Source organism: Papio anubis, chromosome 17 (assembly GCF_008728515.1).
Source record: "Papio anubis isolate 15944 chromosome 17, Panubis1.0, whole genome shotgun sequence".
NCBI lineage: Eukaryota > Metazoa > Chordata > Mammalia > Primates > Cercopithecidae > Papio > Papio anubis.
The window spans coordinates 22,800,802-22,824,941 of record NC_044992.1 but is presented as its reverse complement, the minus strand read 5'-3'; the positions used below and the strand labels follow the sequence as shown (position 1 = coordinate 22,824,941).

General features: G+C 40.0%; 1 protein-coding gene across 4 annotated transcripts in view; it reads left to right on the top strand.

Annotated features, from left to right (window-relative positions):
• The window catches only part of SSH2 (slingshot protein phosphatase 2), a 303,694-nt gene that overhangs the window by 120,473 nt on the left and 159,081 nt on the right, over positions 1-24,140 (top strand). For all 4 annotated transcript variants that reach the window (XM_021928216.2, XM_003912549.4, XM_003912550.4 and 1 more), the window contains one exon: positions 13,377-13,420. Coding sequence is in view for 3 of the 4 variants with exons in the window: in XM_003912549.4 (XP_003912598.2) it covers positions 13,377-13,420 (44 nt within the window). In the remaining variant the exon portion in view is untranslated. The remainder of the gene's footprint in view (positions 1-13,376; positions 13,421-24,140) is intronic.

Below are 24,140 nucleotides of genomic sequence, written 5' to 3'. Positions count from 1 at the left end.
GATTTTAGAAAGTTTGAGAAAATTATGCTGTTCATTTAGGAGTATTTGTTAAGTAATCGGCGTTGCTTCATTATCCTTTTTTACATGTTCTTCGTCCTTATTTCTAGATAATGTTTCCGTTTGTAACCTTGGTTAGTCTTCTTGTTCTTTATATCCATGAACAATTCGAATGTTTAATGCTACAAGAAAAAAACAGATGGATTTTATTTAGCCTCCTCCAAGTGTTGTGAGTGCCTCTTATTGTTTAAGTTTCTTGTGGAAGCGTGGTAATCATGTGTAGCAGAGGCCTGGTGCTAAAACCAGAAGCCAGGCTAAGCAATTAGTATAGCTGGTAGGACAGACAAACAAGAAAACATATATAGGCAAAAGTGGCATACAGGCAGGATCCCCAAGGTGAAGCTAAGATCACAGTTAAAGAGTTTTAAACCAAAGTTTAGAGAACAGAAGCGATGTGGCTATAAGTAGAGGAGGAGATACTCAAAATATTTCACAACTAGTATGGTATAGCCATCAACCAATCAGAAAAGATGGGAGCAAAATCTGGAAGTCCCCTGCTGCACTAGGCATTTACCTGGTTGTTGCTGGATCGTGACATACTTAGAGGGGCTCCAGGCAGCCACTATTTCAATATTTTAAGTTAGTACAGCTGTATCAGTATGCCTTGGCTGAACATAAGACTCTATGTCCATCTTGAGGGCTCAGGCTATAATGAAGGAAATGGACCAAGTGTGGGGTCTTCAAAAAGTGGGATCTGGAATTTCACCTGAATAGAAGGGAGCAGAGTCTGGAGCATTCCTTTAATACAAGAGGAGCAACCTGCTCTGGCAGAAGGTGTATTTGATCTTTTCAGACAGAATCCTGGCTTGGCTGTGTACTCTTAGGTTACTTTGAGCAAATTTTCTCACTTCCGTGAGGCAGATTCATCAACTGAAAAATAAGGCTGTAATCATACCTACATGGCATTGATTCCAGGGTGGTTCACATGAGACAATAATCATGAAGAGACTGTTGACTTTTCTGGTTCTGGCAAACAAGAGAATGACACAGAGGCAGAGTCTTCTTACTATCTTATGATGGGTGCCGCATGCTGTCTGCCCCATATTTAAGCACGCATCCTGGATTGGCAAACCAAGTATATGACTAATAACTTAACGGAGGAAAAAAGTACAAAATATAGTGAAATTAGCCTCAGTTTATTTCTGGTTTTCCGACTTACTGGTTGTGAAATCTTGGACTACATTTATTAATTTGTCTAATATCTACTGAACATCTTCTGTATGCTTAGCACTATAAAAACATAGTCCTGCTCTACAGAGCTTACAGTCTAGGAAGGGACATTTTTTTTTTTTTTTTTTTTTTTGAGAGCTGAGTTTCTATAATCATACTGCTCTCCTTAGTTACCTAGCACAGGTACCTTGAGTAGGTAGAGGCTATGTGTACCCTGGGCTTTTTGATGTTGTTTCTCCAAACCTTTAAGCCAAAGGTTTACAGTCTTAACTGCTTATCATTTATCTACAGAGCTTTTTTCATGTACTGATTCCCAGGCCCCACAACTTGTTGTATGCCGGTAAATGTTTAAAAGCCTGTTTTCTAAGCAGGGGCTTATATGTAGCATTTGCTGATTTTGCTGATAAACACATCTGCCTTGGCTACCAATGTGTCTCACGAGGTTCCTAAAAATGTAACAATTGTTATCTAACAACCTAGCCAGCTCCAGCACACCAGTGGACCAATGTCAGAGCTAAAGAATAAGAATTTATAGGCATGAGGGCCGGGCACAGTGGCTCACGCCTGTAATCCCAGCACTTTGGGAGGCTGAGGCGAGCGGATCATGAGGTCAGGAGTTCAAGACCATCCTGGCTAACACAGTGAAACCCGGTCTCTACTAAAAAATACAAAAAATTAGCTGGGCGTGGTGGTGGGCGCCTGTAGTCCCAAATACTCGGGAGGCTGAGGCAGGAAAATGGCGTGAACCCGGAAGGCAGAGCTTGCAGTGAGCCGAGATCATGCCGCTGCTCTCCAGCCTAGGCGACAGAGCGAGACTCCATCTAAAAATTATAATAATAATAGTAATAGTAATTTATAGGCATGAGGCCTGGAGCTTTTTGTTACCAAAAAAGTTCTAAAAGGAACCCAGAGGTAACCAGTGACTTGTGAAGTTTCCATATTGCATGCCTGTCAGATGTGACAGGTTCAGAACACTTGTTGCCTTTTATGACCAGGTGTGGTAGCTCGTACCTGTAGCCCTAGCACTTTGGCAGGCCGAGGTGGGAGGATCACTTGAAGCCAAGAGTTTGAGACCAACCTGGGCAACTTAGTGAGACCTCATTTCTTCCCAAAAAAAAAAAAAAATCCAGATGTGGTGGTGTACACCTATAGTCCTGGCTACTTGTGAACTCATGAAGGCTGAGGCAGGAGAACGCTTAACCCAGGAATTTGAGGTTATAGTGAGCTACGATCGTGCCTTTGCATTCCAGCCTGGGCAACAGAGCGTGACCCTGGCTCAAAAAAACAAAACAACAACAATGACAAAGACTTGTTGCTTTCTAAAACCAATGAATTTGATCTCTAGTGATAGAAAAGACTGTATAACAACTCTGAAATTGTCACAAGTACACACATTAAATAACTTTTTTAAAAGTGGAATAAGGATTGAAGACAAAAGACATCCAGTAACAGTTTCACATCCAGAGCTCCGATTTTCTATAGGGCATTGACTGGACTGTGATGTCTCTTAAATTAGCTGTTATCCAAGGACTTTTCGTTCTTTAGAATCAAAGCTATTTCAGCAAAATTCTAATCAAGCTCGCTTTTTCATTGCTGATCATCCCAACTGTGATTCACACGTATTTGTATTTTAAAGGAGTTTGAAAGAAACACTAGAGAAATAGCAGGTGTCTCACAGAGGTTTTCTACTGCTTGAAAATTATAGGGAAGAAAGTTTATTTATTTAAGGTTTCTTAAACCCTGTCATAACATTAATAAGCATAATGTGACTTTGATTTTAATTGTAAGTATTCCAGAATCCTCTGACTTTCTTATTTTTACTTTAATGCATGTCATGTCTCTATAAAATATGATTAAATTGAATATCTGATTCCTGATTCCAGCCAATAGTATATATCTTGATCTAAATTAGACTTTAAAACAAGGTCAGATTATATGGGAACTCCTGATGTGATCATGTCTGAGCCTTTTCCAAACCAGCTTTCTCAGATTATGAGTGCCTAGGTATACACTCTGGTCTTGGACCATACTGTGTGTCTTTACTGCCACACTTGCAGGTCCTTTCTTGTCCTTAGCCTCCCAATAAGGAGAACACTTCTTTATAGACATTAGCCTGTAAAAATATCCATATGGCCTTCAGTCCACTTTGCACTGACCGAAGAGTTAGCTGCCTTACCCTCCTAAATAGCTCTATGGCCCTAGCCTTTAGGAGCTCTACTTCATTCACTATCATTAACTACCTGTTTTTCTTTCCTGTTCATTTTTTCCACCTATTCAGTTAATCACCAGGGTTGATAGGGTTGATTAAAGATGGCTACAAATTCTTGCTACTTCTCCCATTGCGCGAGGGGAATCTAATTCCTCTCACAAATTCCTTGAATCTGTGTTGGACTTTTTTGGTACACCAATGAAGTGTGGCAGAAATGACATTATGCCAGCTCTGAGCCTAGCCTTTAGGAGGACTAGCCCTTTTGGAGCCCTGAGCCATTATTCAAGAAGACCAACCCTGAGGATACCATGCTTTGAGGAAGCCCAAGATAAATTAGAAATCATGTTTAGACATTCCAGTTGACATTTCCAGTTGAGCCCAGCTTTCCACCCATCTAGGCTATGACATTAGACATATGAATGAAGCTGCTTAGATCTTCCATGCCAGCTCATGTGCTAACTAAATATCACCTGAATAGCACTGAATGACCCCTAGCAATACCATGTAGAACTAAAGAATCACCCAGCTAAGTGCTGCTTGAATTTCTGACCCATAAAATCATGAAATATAATAAAGCAGTAATTTGTTATAAAGCAATAAATAACTCAAACAGCTGTTTTTCCTCTGTTTCTAGCAGTGGATCTAAGCCTTCTCTTTCAAGTAGCCAAGTGGCAGGCCTGGTGCCTTTATTCCTCCTCAAGCCTGTGTGTTTTATATCCACTTTTTTCAAAAGCCAGAAGCATGGCATTATCTCTTCCAGTTTCAAAGCACATACTGTCTCTTAGAAAGACTACTAGATTCCTTTTTCCTGTCTGATAGATACCTCCTACTATTCATTTATTTCCAAAGGCTGAGGTAACTGATGGATAATCTGATATCCAGTGAATTGACAATTCACAACCATCTTTTCTGATCATAGAACTGTTATCTTGGAATTTCCATCATTATAGACTCATAACACTAATATTACTTGATAGCCTTAACCCCCAATACCTATACCTTTGCTTCAAAAATGCATAGCTGCTCTTCCCCAAATTTATCAGACTGTCATTCTTTTACAGTTTTCAGCTCTTTTGTCTGTTCTTCTCCTTGAAATACTCTTACTTTTTTTTTTATTTTTATTTTTTTATAGAGACGGTGTTTCGCTATGTGGCCCAGACTGGTCTCAAACTCCTGCCTCAAGGGATTCTTCTACCTTGGCCTTCCAAAGTGCTGAGATTACAGGCATAAGCCACCATGCCTGGCCAATACTCTTATTTTCCATCTGACAAAAACCCACTAGTTCAAGCCCAGCCAAAAAAAAATAACTGTGAAGGATTTCCCAACACCACAGTTAGTCACTTCCTCCTCTGTTGCGTCTATAACATTTTGTATGTCCTTCTGCTGTAGGCCTAAATGACATATCGTTATAATTTCTGTTTTATGGAACTGTCTCCCCCACTACAATATGAACTGTTTAAGGACAGTTGTGCTTACTTTCATTTCCTGGTGCCTAGTATCTGAAACATAATAGGTAGTCAATGAATGTTGAATGAATGAATGAATGAATGAGAATGAATGAATATATAATTGAGAGCAGGTGGGCTGGGTGCAGTGGCTCACACCTGTAATCCCAGCACTTTGGGAGGCTGAAGCAGGAGGATTGCTTAAAGCCAGAAGTTCAAGACCAGCCTCGGCAACATAGCGAGATCTCATCTTTCAAAAAAAAAATAGTATTTTTTAAAAATTGAGAGCAAGTAAATGATTTTGTATGCTTAAGCAAAAGGAAAGCCTTTGGGTGAGGTATTAAGGTATTGCCAGAACTTAGCCACAGGCGACTCCTGAGCAACAAAAACCATTCTTTTAACCTGGAAAGGCTAAAATGTAACTGGCATAGAGTCCTTACTAGCAGAAAATGTATAGCTAGTTAGCTTCAAGCGTTCACATGGCATTAGTTAGTTGCTCCAGTCACTCATTCGACTCTTTATTGAGTTCCATCTGCACATAGGGCATTGTGCCAAACACAGAGTGAGATGCTAAGGGCAATGAGGCATGGTTCCTGCCCTTAAGGAGATTACAATCTGATGATGGGAGATAAAACAAGTACGCAGTTGTGACCCAGAAACAGAATTGGTAGTACTACAAGAATGATGCAGTAACCGTTAGGTTTGGAGGGAGACAGAGAGCATCAGTCAGGTGATAAAAGAAATGTCACAGGCCGGGCGTGGTGGCCCACGCCTGTAATCCCAGCACTTTGGGAGGCCGAGGTGGGCGGATCATGAGGTCTGGAGATCGAGGCCATCCTGGCTAACACGGTGAAACCCCATCTCTACTAAAAATACAAAAAATTAGCCGGGCGTGGTGGTGGGCGCCTGTAGTCCCAGCTACTCAGGAGGCTGAGGCAGGAGAATGGCGTGAACCCGGGAGACGGAGCTTGCAGTGAGCCGAGATCGCGCCACTGCACTCCAGCCTGGGCGAGAGAGCGAGACTCCGTCTCAAAAAAAAAGAAAAAAAAAAGAAAAAAGAAAAAAGAAATGTCACAAACTACTAGTGTTTGAAACTAGCTTTGAAGGCTGGAAAAGAATATAGGAGAGGGGAGAGGGGCTTTCTAGGTTGATACAACAGCATGAACAAGGGAAGTCAACTGGTACATTTGGAGAATGATAAATGAGATGGCTTGGATTGGAGCAAATAGACAGTGTAAAGAATCTTGAATAAGATTAGGGAAAATATTGCTTAACACTCTGCTAGCCCAGTGTTCAAGGCTGGCAGCATCTCCCTCCGCCAAGCCTGTGTCTCAGCAAATATTACTTGGGTGCTTCTGTATTTTCCAGACATATTTTATTTAGTGACCTGTTTTTTTGATGAGGTAGTAAACAGATTAATAAGAATGCTTTAATCTTTCAATTAATACTTAATAGAGTCAGGCATGTTGGCTCATGCCTGTAATCCCAGCACTTTGGGAGACTGAGATAGGCAGATCACTTGAGGTCAGGAGTTCGAGACCAGCCTGGCCAACATGGCAAAACCCCATCTTTACTAAAAATACAAAAATTACAGGGCATGGTGGCAGACATCTGTAATCCCAGCTACTCGGGAGGCTGAGGTAGGAGAATCGCTTGAACCCAGGAGGCAGAGGGTGCAGTGAGCCGAGATCACACCACTGCACTCCAGCCTGGGTGACAGAGTGAGACTCCATCTCAAAAAAAAAACAAAAGAAAAGAAAAGAAAAAAAGACTTAATGGTTCCTGAACACCCTAAAATTAAATGTAATACTTTTTCTAGGTCAATTTTTTCTTAAGAACGTAAGAAGTAATTATACTCTTTAAAAGCTATTTAACAATAGGGCTCTTGGAAATTAGATCATAAAAAAGCCAACAAACATGTATTTAGTCATTTAATTAATTAGATATTCTCCTATGTATCAGAAAGTATTCTGTTCACTAAGAAACTAAGAGCTGTCTCTACACTTTTCTCCTGGTAATTTCCAATGTTTTGAACAGACTGACTGTTTGGCATTTTTCAGTAACAATGTGTGAAGTTACTTGACAAGGAAGATGGTTATATCTGGTTTCTGCACTTGTTAAAATAGAATGGTAAGCATTCCACCTTTGGCTACCATTTGAATGCTACTGTTCAAGATAACTGCATTACCTGATAGTTACTCTTATTAAATAAGAAATGTTGTATCTTTGCTTTTTTGGCAGTGAATTCTGCTGAAATTAACATAATTGAACATTTTTTTCATTCCTTTTAAATCCATTTCACCCTAAGACCTACAATGCCTTGATATGCTGAGGTTTTTTTCCCTCAAGTTTCTGTTTCGAAGTAAACAGAAGGGAAAGCAAATTATTCATTTGGCTGGCTATTGAAACATAAAGAAAAAATTATTTGGGGATCTTGTATGAAAAACACTGTTCTGATTTGCTTTTTGGGGGAGACAAAGGAATTTTCTACACTTTTGGCACTACTTTAAAGTGTAGAAGTCATAGAGGAAAGATGCAAAGGATATTACTTTATTATAAGCCATGAAAAAAGATATTCCTTCTTCAGCTCCCTCCGAATTGCCAAATTCGGGTATAAGTATCAAAGTAAGATTCTTAGTTTAGATGCAACTGATTATAGCAGAAAGATAGACCCACGTTCAAATCCTGACTCCACCATTTATGACCTTGAATAAGTCCCACAGGGTGTGGTACCCATTCAGTGAAACAACATCTAAAGTACCTAGCCCATACTAGTACTCAATAAATGTAGTTCACCCCTGTAAACATAACTGGTTTTGGCTGCTTGTGCCCTATAAGAAAGCATCAAGGGTGTTTTTGCTTTTTACTTATCCACATATTCTCATCACAATTCTCATAGGTAGAAAATCCACCAAAAAACTGAAAATAATTTGAATTATCCCTCTTTTGGTGTGCTTATTTTAGAAATAAGGGCAAGGATATGAAACTAGTAGTAGCCCATAAACATATGAAAGGATGCCCAACCTCATTAGTTAATCTCAAGACAAAGCAAATTAAGACCATAATGAGATATAACATTAGATTGGCAAAAATGGAAAACATCTGATGATCCTAAGTGTTGGCTAGAATTTAGATCAACTAAAACTCTTACTCTTTCTGGTGAGAGTATAAATCAGTACAACCACTTTGGAAAATAATTTGGTACTATCTTGTAAAGTTGAACCTTTATTTACTCTATGACCCTGCAGTTTCACTCATAGGTATATATACTGTTGATATATTTTGCATGTACACCAAAAGACAGGTACAAGAATGCTGATAGCAGCATTGTGTATGTCACCAAAAAAATAGAAACAATCTAGTCTGTGTAAATAGAATGGATAAACTATGATATATTCGAATTTTACCCCATCAAAAATGAATGAACTATAGCTATATGAATAAGTAGATGAATCTTTTCAGCATGATATTTAGTTTTTAAAAAGCATATTGAGAAAACTATACACAGTATAACACAGTTTTTAAGCCCTCAAACAATCAAAAATGGTAATACATTGTTTAAGAATACAGGCATATGTAATTTTTTAAAAAACAAGGGAATAAATAATGCAAAGAGGTAGACCCAATAGGCAAGTTAAAACAAAATTCTAAAAAATATTCAAATAATACCAAAGAAGGCAGAAAAGGAAGAAGAGAGGAATACAAATACAGGGGACAAACAGAAAATAAATAGTAACATGGTAGACACAAATCTAACAATATCAAAAATTGTATTAAATGTTAATGTACTACGTACTACAGTTAATGGCAAAGATTGTCATAATAGATAAAATAAGATTCAAATGCTGTCTGTGGGCAAAAAGCAATAACCAGTTTGTACCTCAATTTCCTCATTCCTAAAATGGGATAATTATAATAGCCACCTCACATGTTGGTAGAACAGTGTTAGTATAGAATAAACACTCAATGAGGTTATGTAATATGCATAACGATAATAATCATAATGGTTATGATGTTCTTTCTGTAAAAATTTAAATATGCCAAAAATATGACCTATTGATATTCTTTAAAGAAACATTCTTTAAAATATAAAAGATTGAGTCGGACACGGTGGCTAACGCCTGTAATCCCAGCACTTTGGGAGGCTGAGGCGGGCAGATCAAGAGTTCAGGAGTTCGTGACCACCCTGGCCAATATGGTGAAACCCCACCTCTACTAAAACTACAAAAATTAGCCAGGCACAGTGGTACATGCCTGTAATCTCAGCTACTTGGGAGGCTGAGGCAGGAGAATCACTTGAACCCCGGAGGCAGAGGATGCAGTGAGCCGAGATCGCGCCACTACACTCCAGCCTGGGCAACAGAACGAGACTGTCTCAAAAAAGAAAGAAAGAAAATATGATAGACTATGTTCATGACTAGAGGGTAGGCAAAGGTTTCTGAGAACCTAGAAAACAATAACCACAGGGGAAAATAATTGCCAATTAAAGTTACAGCTCTCACGCATTGTTGATGAGGGTATAAAGTGGTGTAAATGCTTTGGGAGAAGTCCTGGCAATTTTATATAAAACTATACATGCATCTGTCTTGTGACCCAAAAGAAATAAAAGCATATGTCAACCGCCCCCCAAAAAAACTTCACAAAAGAATATTCACATAATAGCATTATTTATTTAATGTTAGAGTCTCACTCTGTCACCCAGGTTGGAATGCAGTGGCGTGATCATAGCTCACTGCAGCCTCAAACTCCTGGGCTCAACCAATCCTCCCACCTCAGGCTCCAGTGTAGGACTACAGGTGCCATGTCTGGCTAATTATTTTATTTTTTTGGTAGAGACTTGCTATTTTGCCCAGACTGGCCTCAAACTCCTAGCTTCAAGTGATCCTCCTGCCTCAGCCTCCCAAAGTGCTGGGATGACAGGCAAGCACCACCATGTCTGGCTAATAACTTTGTTCATGATAGGCAAAAACTCAAATATCCCAAATGTACCCATCAATAAGAGAATGAATAAATGAACTAGTATATTCATGTGATGAAATCCTTAGTGATAAAAAGGAATGAACTGCTATTTTATACAACACCATGGGATAAATCTCAAAAACATTATGCTGAATGTTTTTCAAAAATCCTCCCATAAAGTAGTACATAGTATATAATCCCATTTAATGAACAATGGAATCATATCCTGTGTACTAAATTTTTATGGCAAAAATCTGTGGTGGAAAATCAAAACAGGATTGCCTGAGGAGTGGGTGGTGCCACATTTTGACTGGGAATGGCTATGAGAAAAATTTCTGAGGTGATGGAAATGTTCCATTTCTTGATAGCAGTTTGAATTACGTAGACACATACATTTATCAAAACTCATTAAATGGGGCACTTAAGATTGTATATTTCATTGTATATAAATTTTACCTTAAAAAAAAAAAAAAAAAAACTGGCCAGGTGCCGGTGGCTCATGCCTGTAATCCCAGCACTCTGAAGGTCAAGGCAGGAAGACAGGTTGAGGCCAGAAGTTTGAGACCAACCTGAACAGCATAGTGAGACCCCGTCTCTACAAAAATTTAAAACTAAAAAACAAAATTAGCTAGGCATGGCAGTGTGCTCCTGTAGTCCTAGCTACTCAGGAGGGTGAGGCAGGAGAATTGCTTGAACCCAGGAGTTTGAGGCTGCAGTGAGCTATGATAATGCTACTGCACTGTAGCCCAAGTGACAGAGCAAGACCTTATCTCTAAACAAAAAAGGAAAGGAAAAAACTGTAAAGAAAAACTGAATTCTAATTAATTATTATGCATTTAAAAGCACATGTACTGATATCAGTAACTTACATCGAAACACATCCAAAAAATAAGATGGACTGATAGATGGAAAGAGAGATGAATAAACATATGATTTTTTTAAAAAGTATAGAAAATATTGGCTGGGCATGGTGGCTCACGCCTGTAATCCCAGGCCATGGGAAGCCAAGGTGGGCGGATCACCTGAGGTCAGGAGTTCGAGACCAGCCTGGCCAACATGGAGAAAGCCCGTCTCTACTAAAAATACAAAAATTAGCCAGGCCATGGTGGCACACGCCTGTAATCCTAGCTACTCAGGAAGCGGAGAATGGAGAAGCACTTGAACCCGGGAGGTGGAGGTTGCAGTGAACTGAGATTGCACCACTGCACTCCAGCCTGGACAACAGAGCGAGACTCTGTTAAAAAAAAAAAAAAAGCATAGAAAATATATACAATCTAGATGGTAGATATACAAGTTTGCTATAAGATCTTTCAATTTTATGTTTGAAATTTTTTAAATAATAAAATGAGGTAGAAACAAAAAAAGTATAAACTTTGGGACAGTAGTCACATAATAGAAAGAGGAATGAGAGATAAGAGGCAGACAGGTAGAAGCAACAGTGTTGGTACTATTATAGCTCTTAGGTGGAATCGTGTTCATAGGTTCTCATTTTATTGTACCTCATAACTTGTATGTTAAGCATATTCTTATATAATATTTAGTACAATTAAAAAAATAATGTGGCCAGGTGCGGTGGCTCACTCCTGTAATCCCAGCACTTTGGGAGGCCAAGGGGGGTGGATCACCTGAGGTCAGGAGTTTGAGACCAGCCTGGCCAATATGGCCAAACCCCGTCTCTACTAAAAAATACAAAAATTAGCCAGGTGTGGTGGCGGGCACCTGTAGTCCCAGCTACTTGGGAGGCTGAGACTGGAGAATTGCTTGAACCAGGGAGGTGGAGGTTGCAGTGAGCCGAGATCACACCACTGCGCTCCAGCCTGGGCGACAGAGCAAGACAACATCTTTTAAAAAAAATAAAAAAATAAAAAAAAAAGGAAAAAATGTGAGAAGACTACATTATAATTTGAGATATATTAATAATAACAATACTGAAGCACTCTTTGTTAAATGATATTCCAGGAAATCATATCTATTTATTACAGTTCCTTTGGGCACAAAAATCTAACATTTACATTTGTTTATCTGAGTCTTTTCATTTTCATTCTTGCAAACTTTCCATGTTCTGATTATTGATTCTAGAGATAGTTCTTTCCCATTTTAAACCTTTTTTCAGTCTCTACAGGGCATACCTTTCTAACCTAAAACCTCTCTCTTATATGCAAAGAGTGTAATACACTATGACACTTTCTACCTGTACTCCCTCTGGGAGCAGAATCTTTGTTTTGTTCTTCCTTTGTGGGGGGAAAAAAAAAGAGAGAGAGAGAAAGACATGTTTGAAATCAATAATGAAAGTAACATGGGAATTAAAGTTATAGGGCTAGCCTTTGCTGCCCAGGAATGGAGGCCAAATGATTTAAAGGTAGATGAGGATGGCTTCATAAATGAAAATGCAGGTGGCTTGTTGGCAGACAGTACACATATTCTCTGAGATTATTTTTCTCCTTCTACCTAATAGTTCTGTGTTTACCAGATAGGGCAAAAGTGATGAAAGAACAAATACAAATTGTCAGGGAGCAAATTTAAAGAAAAAGCCTCTCCTCCATCTTTCCTCACTTTTCCTTCATGTCAATATTCTTGCCTCTGTGAAGATCTGTATAATATCATAACATACACCAATTTTCAACCCAGGGCAGGGAGAGGTAAATGATAAGCTTTTTCAGCTAGTTGGGAGTCAATATTTTTTCATTTTAATTCTTCACCACATGAGTCTCCCTGGACAACTTATTTCCCTTTTGCTTCTTCATCTGTAAAATATTCATTGAGTCTAAGTTGCCATAAGTTACAAGACTTTCTATTACTTTATGTGCCACACTAAGAAGAAATAAATATTGTAATTGAACTATGATTCAGTGCTTTTTGTTGTTGTCATTGTTTGGCATCCCTGGGTGGGTCATTAACCATCAGTGCTTTTATATCACATTGATTTATCCTATGTTATTGTGTGTATTTGAATAAGTTAAAAATAATTGGTACCATCAACCTTCTGGGTTTATAAGGAATAAGTAGAGTAATGTACTTAAGTTGATGAACACCAGTGCCTAGCACATTGTAAGTACTCAATAAGTGGTAGCCATTATGTTGATGTTGATGGTGATTTGATCATGAGCACTCTCTTTTAAGTGGTGTTCATTGTTTAGGTTGTTCTTTGGGGATCAGAATCATTAATAGGTTATCTTGATGAGATTTATTGGTGGTAGTCAGAATGCCCACTCATTTTGAAGCTGAAGTAGCATAACAGTAAAATAACATGTTTAGTTGGTTTTCAGAGGTAATTATTTTAATGAGTAGCACTTCATTGTCAATGAAATTTGTTCATGGACTATTGTTGAAGTTACCTCCAGGAATAAGTTCTATTAACATCAACCTCCTGGGTTAGTTGAAGTCACTTTTTATGACGAGAATTTAGTTCAAGTATACAACATGAGTAATTTAGTTCAAGTATACAACATGTGAAACTTAGTAAAATTGTACTAGTGATATTATGATATGAAACCTCAGGTTTTAATTTTTTTTTTTTTCATTTTCTGTCTATACAGGAGGCAGACAGTGGGGAGGAAGAATGCCGGTCACAGCCCAGGAGGTATGTTTGTTCATTATATCCTACAGCATTTTTGTTATAGGATATTTTTGTAGTAGTTATTGTTTTTTCTCTAATTCTTTTTCAGTATTATGAGATTAGCTTATCCTTGTTTTCCAGCATGCTTCCTTGGTCTCTCAAAAAACCAGATTGCAGCTGGGCATGGTGGCTTGTGCCTGTAATTCCAGCTACTTGGGATTGCTTAAGGCCAGGAGTTCGAGACAACGTATCAGGATCCTCCTCTCTTTTGAAAAAGAAAGAGTGGGAGTGATTGCTTTAGGAATCCAGTTACTGACTCAGAAAGATTTTAAAATGGTACACTGGTTTAAAAAGAGGCAGAAAGGTCAATTTTGGCTCAGTTTTCACCCAAGCATCCAAGGAATTATCTTAGGGTAATAAAAAAGCAAATTTTCCTTACCTTTTAGGAAAATATCAACTGAAGAACATTTCAGCCTTCAGTTTTGTACTTGTGTTTTTCATTCATGTTTGACAAATTTTGGCAATTATTGCAGATTGGTAAATATTTGACTTTGTTTTTATACAAAGGGTATACTGAGTAACATACCCAATCTTTTAAAATGCAGTGAAACCTTTTTACCCCCCCTCATGGAATAGTGGGCATGTTGTTAGAAGGGTGCCAGTACCCACTGACATTAAAAGAAAACAATTGTGAGAGAAATCTAGGAAGTATAAAATAACATTTATTTTATCTCCTTTAAGGGGTTTTTGAAAGTAACTCCCTCCCACAAGAAACAGGTCTGGTAAGTTCTAGATGGTCATTTCAATGTTACCAAACTTGTATCCTCTGAACTCAAATGAGCCATTCTAGATGATACAGAGAAAGGATACAATAAGCATGCTCATTGTGAAGAAGCTGGCTAAAGGGAATGCTTCTTTAATAATTATCAGGCCGGGCGCAGTGGCTCACGCTTGTAATCCCAGCACTTTGGGAGGCCGAGACAGGTGGATCACGAGGTCAGGAGATCGAGACCATCCTGGCTAACATGGTGAAACCCCGTCTCTACTAAAAATACAAAAAATAAGCTGGGCATGGTGGTGGGCGCCTGTAGTCCCAGCTACTCAGGAGGCTGAGGCAGGAGAATGGGCGGGAACCCAGGAGGCGAAGCTTGCAGTGAGCTGAGATCATGCCACTACACTCCAGCCTGGGCAACAGAGCGAGACTCCGTCTCAAAACAAACAAACAAATTATTATTATTATTATTATTATTATTATTATCAGGTGTTTGTTGATATATACCTCCTTCTTGTAAACTATAATTTAATATAAAAATAGTTCCTTTTCATCAGTAACTGAGATTATTGGCAGTATTTTTCCTGACTTGGTTATCACATAAATTTTGGGCTTAAAGCTTAATTTCTCAGTGTCTTTAGCAAAGAGAAGTGTCATTCTTTTGCATAGGGCTAAGGAGATAGAAACCCAAAATAAATTTTAACTGAATGTGTACCAGAGGCATCATAATCATATTCCCATTAGAATGAAAAAAGAATTCTTATATTTTCTAGGAGGTCAGATTTAAAGCTCTCTGGGTCAATTTCAAGCTTTACATATTGACTCAATATCCACTGGAATACTGTTGTTCCAAAAAAATTACCTAATGATGAGGCAATGGAAGTCTATTCTGTTATTCACAGTACTGAATTGTCAAGCTATTAAGAACTATAAAGTCCGGGCACGGTGGCTCACACCTGTAATCCCAGCACTTTGGGAGGCCAGGAGTCTGAGAACAGCCTGACCAACGTGGTAAAACCCCATCTTTACTAAAAATACAAAAAAAATTAGCCAGGCGTGGTGATGCATGCCTGTAATCCCAGCTACTCAGGAGGCTGAGGCAAGAGAATCACTTGAACCCAGGAGATGGAGGTTGCAGTGAGCAGAGATCGCACCACTGCACTCCAGTCTGGCCAACAGAGCGAGACTCTGTCTTACAAAAAAAAAAAAAAAAAGAAGAAGAAGAACCATAAAGACCTGTTTTTAAAGTTTTTGGCAATACTTTGTCACTTTGACCAGCAGAGGGTTTTTGCAGGCTTCTTTTATTCACAAGAAAAGGATTACTTATAGAAATAAGAAATGAAGAAAACCTAGTAGCAACTATTAAAAAATCAAAATTTGCTAATCTGTTGTAATGTCTTATATTTAGTGTGTTTGCCAAGCTATTTCTAAATCTAAAGGCTTTAGTCTGACTCAGAGCAAAGAAACTTATCTTACCTGCCAGTTGAATGCCCCTCGTAGCTATATGGTAAGAGATTGATTTTTGTATGTTTGACTGCTACAGATTGTTTGGAGTTCTCCATCACTTACCACAAAATAAACCAGCATTGAATCGTTTCATTAAGTGTGCCCAAACTCATCTGGTCAGTTTGTGGGTTCAAATGTAGCTTGTAGTAGGAAATTAAATAGTAAACAGCATATCATTAAAATTAAAGGCCAGTTCCAGGTAACAAAAAAGACATTGCATTAATAATCTATTATTTTGGCCGGGGGCAGTGGCTCATGCCTGCAATCCCAGCATTTTGGGAGGCCAGGGCAGACGGATCACACGAGGTAAGGAGTTCAAGACCAGCCTGGCCAACATGGTGAAACCCCATCTCTGCTAAAAATACAAAAAATTAGCCGGGTGTGGCGGTGCATGCCTGTAGTCCAGCTACTCAGGGGTCTGAGGCAGGAGAATTGGTTGAATCCTGGAGGTGGAGGTTGCAGTGAGCTGAGATTGAGCCACTGCACTCCAGCCTGGGCAACAGAACAAAACTATGTCTCAAAAATAAAAATAGTAGTAATAATAATAATCTTTTTTTTTTTTTTTTTTTTTTTTTTTTTGATACGGAGTCTCGCTCTGTCGCCCAGGCTGGAGTGCAGTGGCTGGATCTCAGCTCACTGCAAGTTCCGCCTCCCGGGTTTACGCCATTCTCCTGCCTCAGCCTCCCCAGTAGCTGGGACTACAGACGCCCGCCACCTTACCCGGCTAGTTTTTTGTATTTTTTAGTAGAGACGGGGTTTCACCGTGTTATCCAGGATGGTCTCGATCTCCTGACCTCGTGATCCACCTGTCTCGGCCTCCCAAAGTGCTGGGATTACAGGCTTGAGCCACCACGCCCGGCCAATAATAATCTTATTTTAACCAAATGCCATTTATTGACAAAGTCATAAAAATAATCTTTCAGACCAGGCACAGTGGCTCACACCTGTAATCCCAGCACTTTGGGAGGCCATGGCAGGTGGATCACCTGAGGTCAGAAGTTTGAGACCAGCCTGGCCAACATGGAGAAACCCTGTCTCTAGTAAAAATACAAAAATTAGCTGAGTGTGGTGGCATGTGCCTGTAATCCTAGCTATTCAGGAGATTGAGGCAGGAGAATCACTGGAACTTGGGAGGCAGATGTTGCAGTGAGCTGAGATTGCGCCACTGCACTCCAGCCTGAGCAACAGAGCAAGACTCTGTCTCAAAAAAAAAAAAAAATCTTTCAGTACAATTACATACAACAAACTATGTTACATACAACAAACTATGATGGCTTTGTTCACAGATAACAATCATAACTACAAAAATAGATAAATTAGACTACATCAAAATTTCAAACTTCTGTGCATCAAAAGACACTATCAACAGAGTGAAAAGGCAACCCATGGAATGGAAGAAAATATTTGCAAATCATAAGGGGTTAATATCCAGAATATGGATATAAAGAACTCCTACAACTCAACAAAAACAAAACCCTAGTCAGTCCACTATAACAAAATACCTAGACTGGGTGGCTGAAACAATAGGCATTTATTTCTCACAGTCCTAGGAGGCTGGGAAATCTAAGATCAAGGTGCCGGCATGTTCATGTGCGGGTGTTCTTCCACACTTACAGACAGCCACCTTCTCTCAGTGTTCTTACTTGGTGGGGAGAAAGAGAGAGAGAGCATGTTCTGGTCTCTTCCTATTCTTATAAGGACATGTCACAGGGGACTCACCATCATGACCTCATCTAACCCTAACTACCTCCCAAAGGCCTTGCCTCCAAATACCATCACTTTCGAGGATAGGGCTTCAACATATGAATTAGCAGGGGGCACAGACATTAAGTCCATAATATTTTGCCCGGGAACCCACAAAATTCATGTTCTCATATACAAAATATATTCATTCCATCTCAACATCCTTAAAAGACAAAACATTCCAGCATCAATTCTGAAGCCTAAAGTCCAAAGTTTTATCTAAATATCATCTAAATCAGATATGGGTAAGACCAAGAATGATTCATTCTGAGCCAACATTCCTCGCCAGCTGCAAACCTGTGAAATCAGGTAAGTTAAGCACTTCCAAAATACCATGGTGAGGTAAGCATAGGATAGATATTCCTATCTCAAAAGGGAGAAATCAGAAGGAAAGTAGGAGTGATAGGTCCCAAAGAAGTTTAAAACTTAGCAAGGCAAATCCCATTAGGTCTTAAGACTTGAGAATAATCCTCCTTGGTTGATGCTCTGCTCTCCAGATGCGCTTGAGTGGCAGTGTCACCCTGATTGCTTCATGTGGTGGTCCTGCCCCTTCAGCTCAGTGGAGTGCCATCCACAGGTCTCTCTACAAAAGCCCTGCCCACACAACTCTGCTGGGCAGTGGTCCTAGCCTTTGAAACTGAAGTGAAGACAGCCTTGCTCCCCGATCCCCACCCATGGTGGATGTGATGAGAGTAGGAGCCCTGATGATCATCACTGAATTGCCTTTGGGGATCTTTCTTCCCCTTTCTTGAAGGATAATGCATAGTCACAGTCTTCCTTTATTCCATTTCATTTTCTCTGTTTCCCTTAATCCTAGCTTGCAGTATTTCTGTTTGCATAATCCCTTCTCTATCCTGGCTTCTATTGAGATGGCTGATTAGGCCTGTGGTTCACACCAACACTACCATCCTTATATGGTCAGTCAGCCCCACTGTTGGTGTTCCCTTCCAAACATGCTTTCTCATTTTTTGCAATATGCACAGGCCGAGAATGTTCCAAGTAAGTTCTGGTTCCCTTTTGCTTAACAATTCCTTCTGCAATTCATTTCTCTCTTTTTGCATTTTATTATAGCAGCCAGAAGGAGTCAAACCACTCCTTCACCACTTTGCTTAGAAACCACTGTAGCTGAATGTCCAATTCCATTGTTGCAAGTTCTACCTTCCACACAATACTAGAACACAAACACAATCCAGCCCGTTCTTTGCCACTTTATAACAAGGATTGCCTTTTCTCCATTGTCCACTAATATGTTTCTTGTTTCCATCTGAGTCTTCGTTAGAATGGGCTTTTCCATCCATATTTCTACCAATATTCTGTTCGTGGTTCCTTATGTATTCTCTAAGAAGATGGAAGTATTTTCTCCAGATCTCCTCTATCCTTTCTGAGCCCTCACCAGAATTACCTTTAGCAGTCCCTTCATGGCAGTCTTGACTTTTTCTAGCATGTACCTCAAAACTCTTCTGGCATCTACCCATTACCCAGTTTCAAAGCCTCAGCACCCCATTTTTCATTACCAATATCTGTATTAGACAGGATTCTCTAGATAAATAGAACCAAAAAGGGTGTCTCATAGAGATAGTTCCAGTTCAAGTCCAAAGACTTAAGAACTAGGAGAGCCAATGGTGGCTCAGTCCACCATTCGCTGAGTCCAAGTCTGAGTCCGAAAATAGAAGACCAGTGTCCTTGCTCAAAGGCAGAAGGAGTGGCTTCTCCCTTATTCAGCCTTTTGTTCTATTCAGGCCTTCAATAGATTGAGTGAGGCCTACCCACACTGGAGAGGACAGTCTGCTTTACCCAGTCTACTGATTCAAAGGTTAATATTATCCAGAAACACCCTCACAGATAAGCTGAGAATAATATTTAACCAAATACTGGACATCCTGTGGCCCAGTCAGGTTGATGGTTGACATATAAAATTAACCATCATACAACCCAATTAAAAAAATAGAAAAGAACTTGAATAGACATTTCTCCAAAGAAGATAAACAAATAAGCAATAAACATATGAAAAGATGCTCAAGGCTGAATGCAGTGACTCATGCCTGGAATTCCAGCACTTGGGAGGCTGAGAAGGGAGGATTTCTTGAGCCCAGGAGTTTGAGACCAGCCTGGGAAGCACAGCAAGACTCCATCTCTACAAAAGATAAAAAAATGTAGCCAGGTGTGGTGTCATACACCTGTCCCAGCTACTCAGAATGTTGAGGTGAGAAGATTGCTTGAGTCCAGGAATTAAAGGCTGTGGTGAGCTAAGAAGGTTCCACTGCACTCCAGCCTGGGTAACAGTACAAGACCCTGTCTCTAATAATAATAAAAAAAAACTCAAAATTACTAATCATTAAGGAAGTGCAAATCGAAACCACAGTGAGATATACTACCTCATACCCATTAGGATGGCCACTATCAAAATAAAGCATTGGTGAGGACATGGAGAAATTGGAAGCCTTGTACACTATTGGTGGGAATGTAAAATGGCATAGCTGCAATGGAAAATAGTATGGTGATTCCTCAAAAAATTAAAAATAGAATATGATCATATGATCCAGCAAATCCACTTCTGGACTCCTGGGTAGATACCTAAAAGAATTGAAAGCAGGGTCTCAAGAGATTCATATACCCCTGTTAATAGCAACACTATTCACAATAGCCAAAAGATGGAAGCAATCCAAGCGTTCATCAATGGGGAATGAATAAACAAAATGAGGTATTATATGTACAATGGAATATTATTCAGCCTTTAAAAAGGAAATTCTGACGTGCCACAACATGGGTAAAAATGAGGGCATTAAGCTAAGTGAAATAAGCCAATCACAAAAAGACAAATACTGTATGATTCCACTTACATGAGATACCTAGAATAATCAAATTCATGCGGACAGAATCATGGTGACTGGGGGATGGGGTGGGAAGTTACTGCCTAGTGGGTACGGAGGTTCAGTTTTGGAAGATGAAGAAAGTTCTAGAAATGGATAGTGGTGGTGATTGCACAACATTGTGAATGTACTTAATGCCAATGAACTGTACACTTAAAAGTGGTTAGGATGGAATTTTTATGTTTATTTTACCAGAATTAAGAAACAATGTATTTATGCCATACTAGCCCCTTTTTGTGATTGATTGATTGATTGAGACAGGGTGTTGCTCTGCCACCCAGGCTGGAGTGCAGCGATACAGTAACGGGCTCAGTCAGTCCTCCCACTTGAGCCTCCCAAGTAGGAGGCATGCAACACTATGCCCAGCTAATATTTTCTGTTATTTTTGTAGAGACAGGGTCTCCCTATGTTGCCTAGGCTGGTCTCAAACTGCTGGGCTCAAGTGATCCTCCTGCCTCAGCCTCCCAAAGTGCTGGGATTACAAGTGTGAGCCACCATGGCTGGCCACCTTTTTGTGATATTTAAACTCCACCATCCTGGCTAACACGGTGAAACCCCGTCTCTATTAAGAAATACAAAAAACTAGCCGGGCGAGGTGGCGGGCGCCTGTAGTCCCAGCTACTCGGGAGGCTGAGGCTGGAGAATGGTGTGAACCCGGGAGGCGGAGCTTGCAGTGAGCTGAGATCCGGCCACTGCACTCCAGCCTGGGTGACAGAGTGAGACTCCGTCTCAAAAAAAAAAAAAAAAAAAAAAGAAAAGAAAAAAAAATAAACTCCAGCAATATATTTTTTTTCTCAGAAGACAGGCATAAAAAGATAACATAATTACAGAAAATCATGTTTTATATCATTAACTGTTGTTGCAGAACTTTTCCTTAGTTCAGCTAAAGACGGGGTCTTTGTCCCATGGCCACAAAAATTTTGTCTCACAGACGATTAAAGGGTGAGAATAGTGGGATTTATGGGGCAAAAAGGAAAACAAAGGGTGAACAGGGACTTTCTGCAAGGCTAGAATTCCTGCTGGTTCGCTTCCTGCCTTGCAGTTTGAATCCCTGGTTTCACAAAGGAAGAGGAGGGGCCAGGCTCCGCCCCATGCAAATTGTGCGAACTTCCCGAAGCTCCACCCCAGTATGCAGGCTGGCTGGAGTTTTGCCAGGGAACCTTTCCAACCTGTCTGTGAAAAGATAAATGGATGAAATGTGATGCCAGTATTTCTTTTGCATATTTATGGACTCAGCTTTTTCTTGTGTGATGACCCACTTTGCTGACTGGGGAATAGCCAGGAAGATAACTATAAAAGTAAACCGGCTGGGCGCGGTGGCTCGCGCCTGTAATCCTAGCACTTTGGGAGGCCGAGGCGGGCGGATCACGAGGTTACAAGTTCGAGACCAGCCTGGTCAACATGGCGAAACCCCGTCCCTACTAAAAATACAAAAATTAGTTAAGCGTGGTGGCATGCGCCTGTAATCCCAGCTACTCCGGAGGCTGAGGCAGAAGAATCGCTTGAACCCGGAAGGCAGAGGTTGCAGTGAGCAGAGATGGTAACACTGCACTCCAGAGCCTGGGCGACAGAGTAAGACTCCGTCTCAAAAACAAAAAATAAAAAAAACATGAAACGCCAACATTCAACCATATTAACTGTAAACAGCTGTCTCATATGGGTCAACCTATTACAATTATAAGATGATAAATAAAAATGAACAAGATTGCACTGAAATGTATCTTTGCAATCTCAGGACACCTTTTTTAAGGAGAATAGTGAATAGGTATGGTAGGAAATAAAGTACTTTGAGATCTTAATTTAATTTTAATTATAGTAGAATTCTTTCATTCTTGTGTGTGCCAACCCCAAGATAAGAATTGTATAAAGGAGTTTTACATTTCTTCTCTCAATTCAAGCAATACATATAATATATTATACTTTTTATTTTTTAATTACTCTGAAAATGAAGAAATTATTTTTCATGTTCAGCTGAAACCCTCCCCTATTTTTAAGCCTAGTTTCTTCCTCTTTAGTCTTTCATGGACATAAAAAATTACTCACTATCTGCTGAAAAAAATCTTTACCTTGGAAAATTTGGTCTTTATGAGGGAAAAATTAAGCAAAATAAGAACAAAACAAAAAGAAAATTCGGTCTTTTCCCCAGTTGTTTCAAAGATAGCAATGAAAATAAAATTTGCAGCAGAGGAGAGGAAAAAAGCAATGTGGGCCAGAGAAGTCTCATAAAACCTCTTGGAAGAGCTGAGTCATGATGAATGAATGGGATTTAGATAGGAGAAGAGAAGAAAAGGGTAGCATTCCAAACATAGGAGAGTGGGGAGAATGGAAGGATATCATCATAACTCTGAAAATAGGCGCTAATGTGTTTTAGGACAGTAACAAGGTAACTGTGTATACCTTAAAAGCAGAGGAGTTTCGATTTGATAGATCTATGTGTAGAAGAATGACATAACTAATTCTAAATATTACCAGCCATTATTTAGGAGGTCATAAGATTCACAACTTCCCCAATTATTTATTTATTTATTTATTTATTTTATTTTATTTTTGAGATGGAGTCTCACTCTGTCACCCAGGCTGGGGTGCAATCTCGGCTCACTGCAACCTCTGCCTCCTGGATTCAAGTGACTTTCCTGTCTCAGCCTCCCAAGAAGCTAGGATTACAGGCGCCCATTACCACACCCAGCTAATTTTTGTATCCTGACCTCAAGTGATTCAGCCGCCTCGGCCCCCAATTACTTTTTTTTTTTTTTTTGAGACGGAATCTTGGTCTGTTGCTCAGGCTGGAATGCAATGGCACGATCTTGGCTCATTGCAACCTCCATCTCAGGTTCACGCGATTCTTCTGCCTCGGCCTCCTAAGTAGCTGGGATTACAGGTGCATGCCACCATGCCCAGCTTATATTTATTTTTAGTAGAGACAGGGTTTAACCATGTTGGCCAGGCTGGTCTCGAAATCCTGACCTCAGGTGATCCGCCCACCTTGGCCTCCCAAAGTGTTAGGATTGCAGGCATGAGCCACTGTGTCCAGCCCCCAGTTACTCTTAAAGGTAACATCACTATTGTGAACCTAAGATCAGCCTTTTGAGATGCCTTTTCAGGTGTGATGGTTAATCTTCAGTGTCAACTTGATTGGATTGAAGAATACAAAGTATTGATCCTGGGTCTGTCTGTGAGGGTGTTGCAAAAGAGATTAACATTTGAGTCAGTGGGCTGGGAAAGGCAGATCCACCCTTAATCTGGTGGGCACAATCTAATCAGATGCCAGCAAATATAAAGCAGGCAGAAAGACATAAAAAGGACAGACTGGCCTAGCCTCCCAGCCTACATCTTTCTCCCATGCTGGATGCGTCCTGCCCTCAAACATTGGACTCCAGGTTCTTCAGTTCTTCTGTTTTGGGACTCGGACTGGCTCTCCTTGCTCCTCAGCTTGCAGATGGCCTATTGTGGGACCTTTAAGTTAATACTTTAAAAACTCCCATATAAATATATTTATATAGAGTTCTGTCCCTCTAGAGAACCCTGACTAATACATAAGGTTTTTCCATTTCTGACAACCAGATGACCCCACGTGGACCTGCCAACCAGTTCTATCGTCCCCACTCAGGAACTGACTCAGCATAAGAGAACAAATTCAACTCCCTATGATTTTATCTCTGAGCCAATCAATCAGCACTCCCAATTCAATGGTCCCCTACCCAACAAATTATCCTTTATACCAAAACTCTGATCCAGGCCAGGCACGGTGGCTCATGCCTGTAATCACAGCACTTTGGAAGGCCAAGATGGGAGGATCAACTGAGGTCAGGGGTTCCAGACCAGCCTGGCCAACATGGTGAAAGCCTGTCTCTAC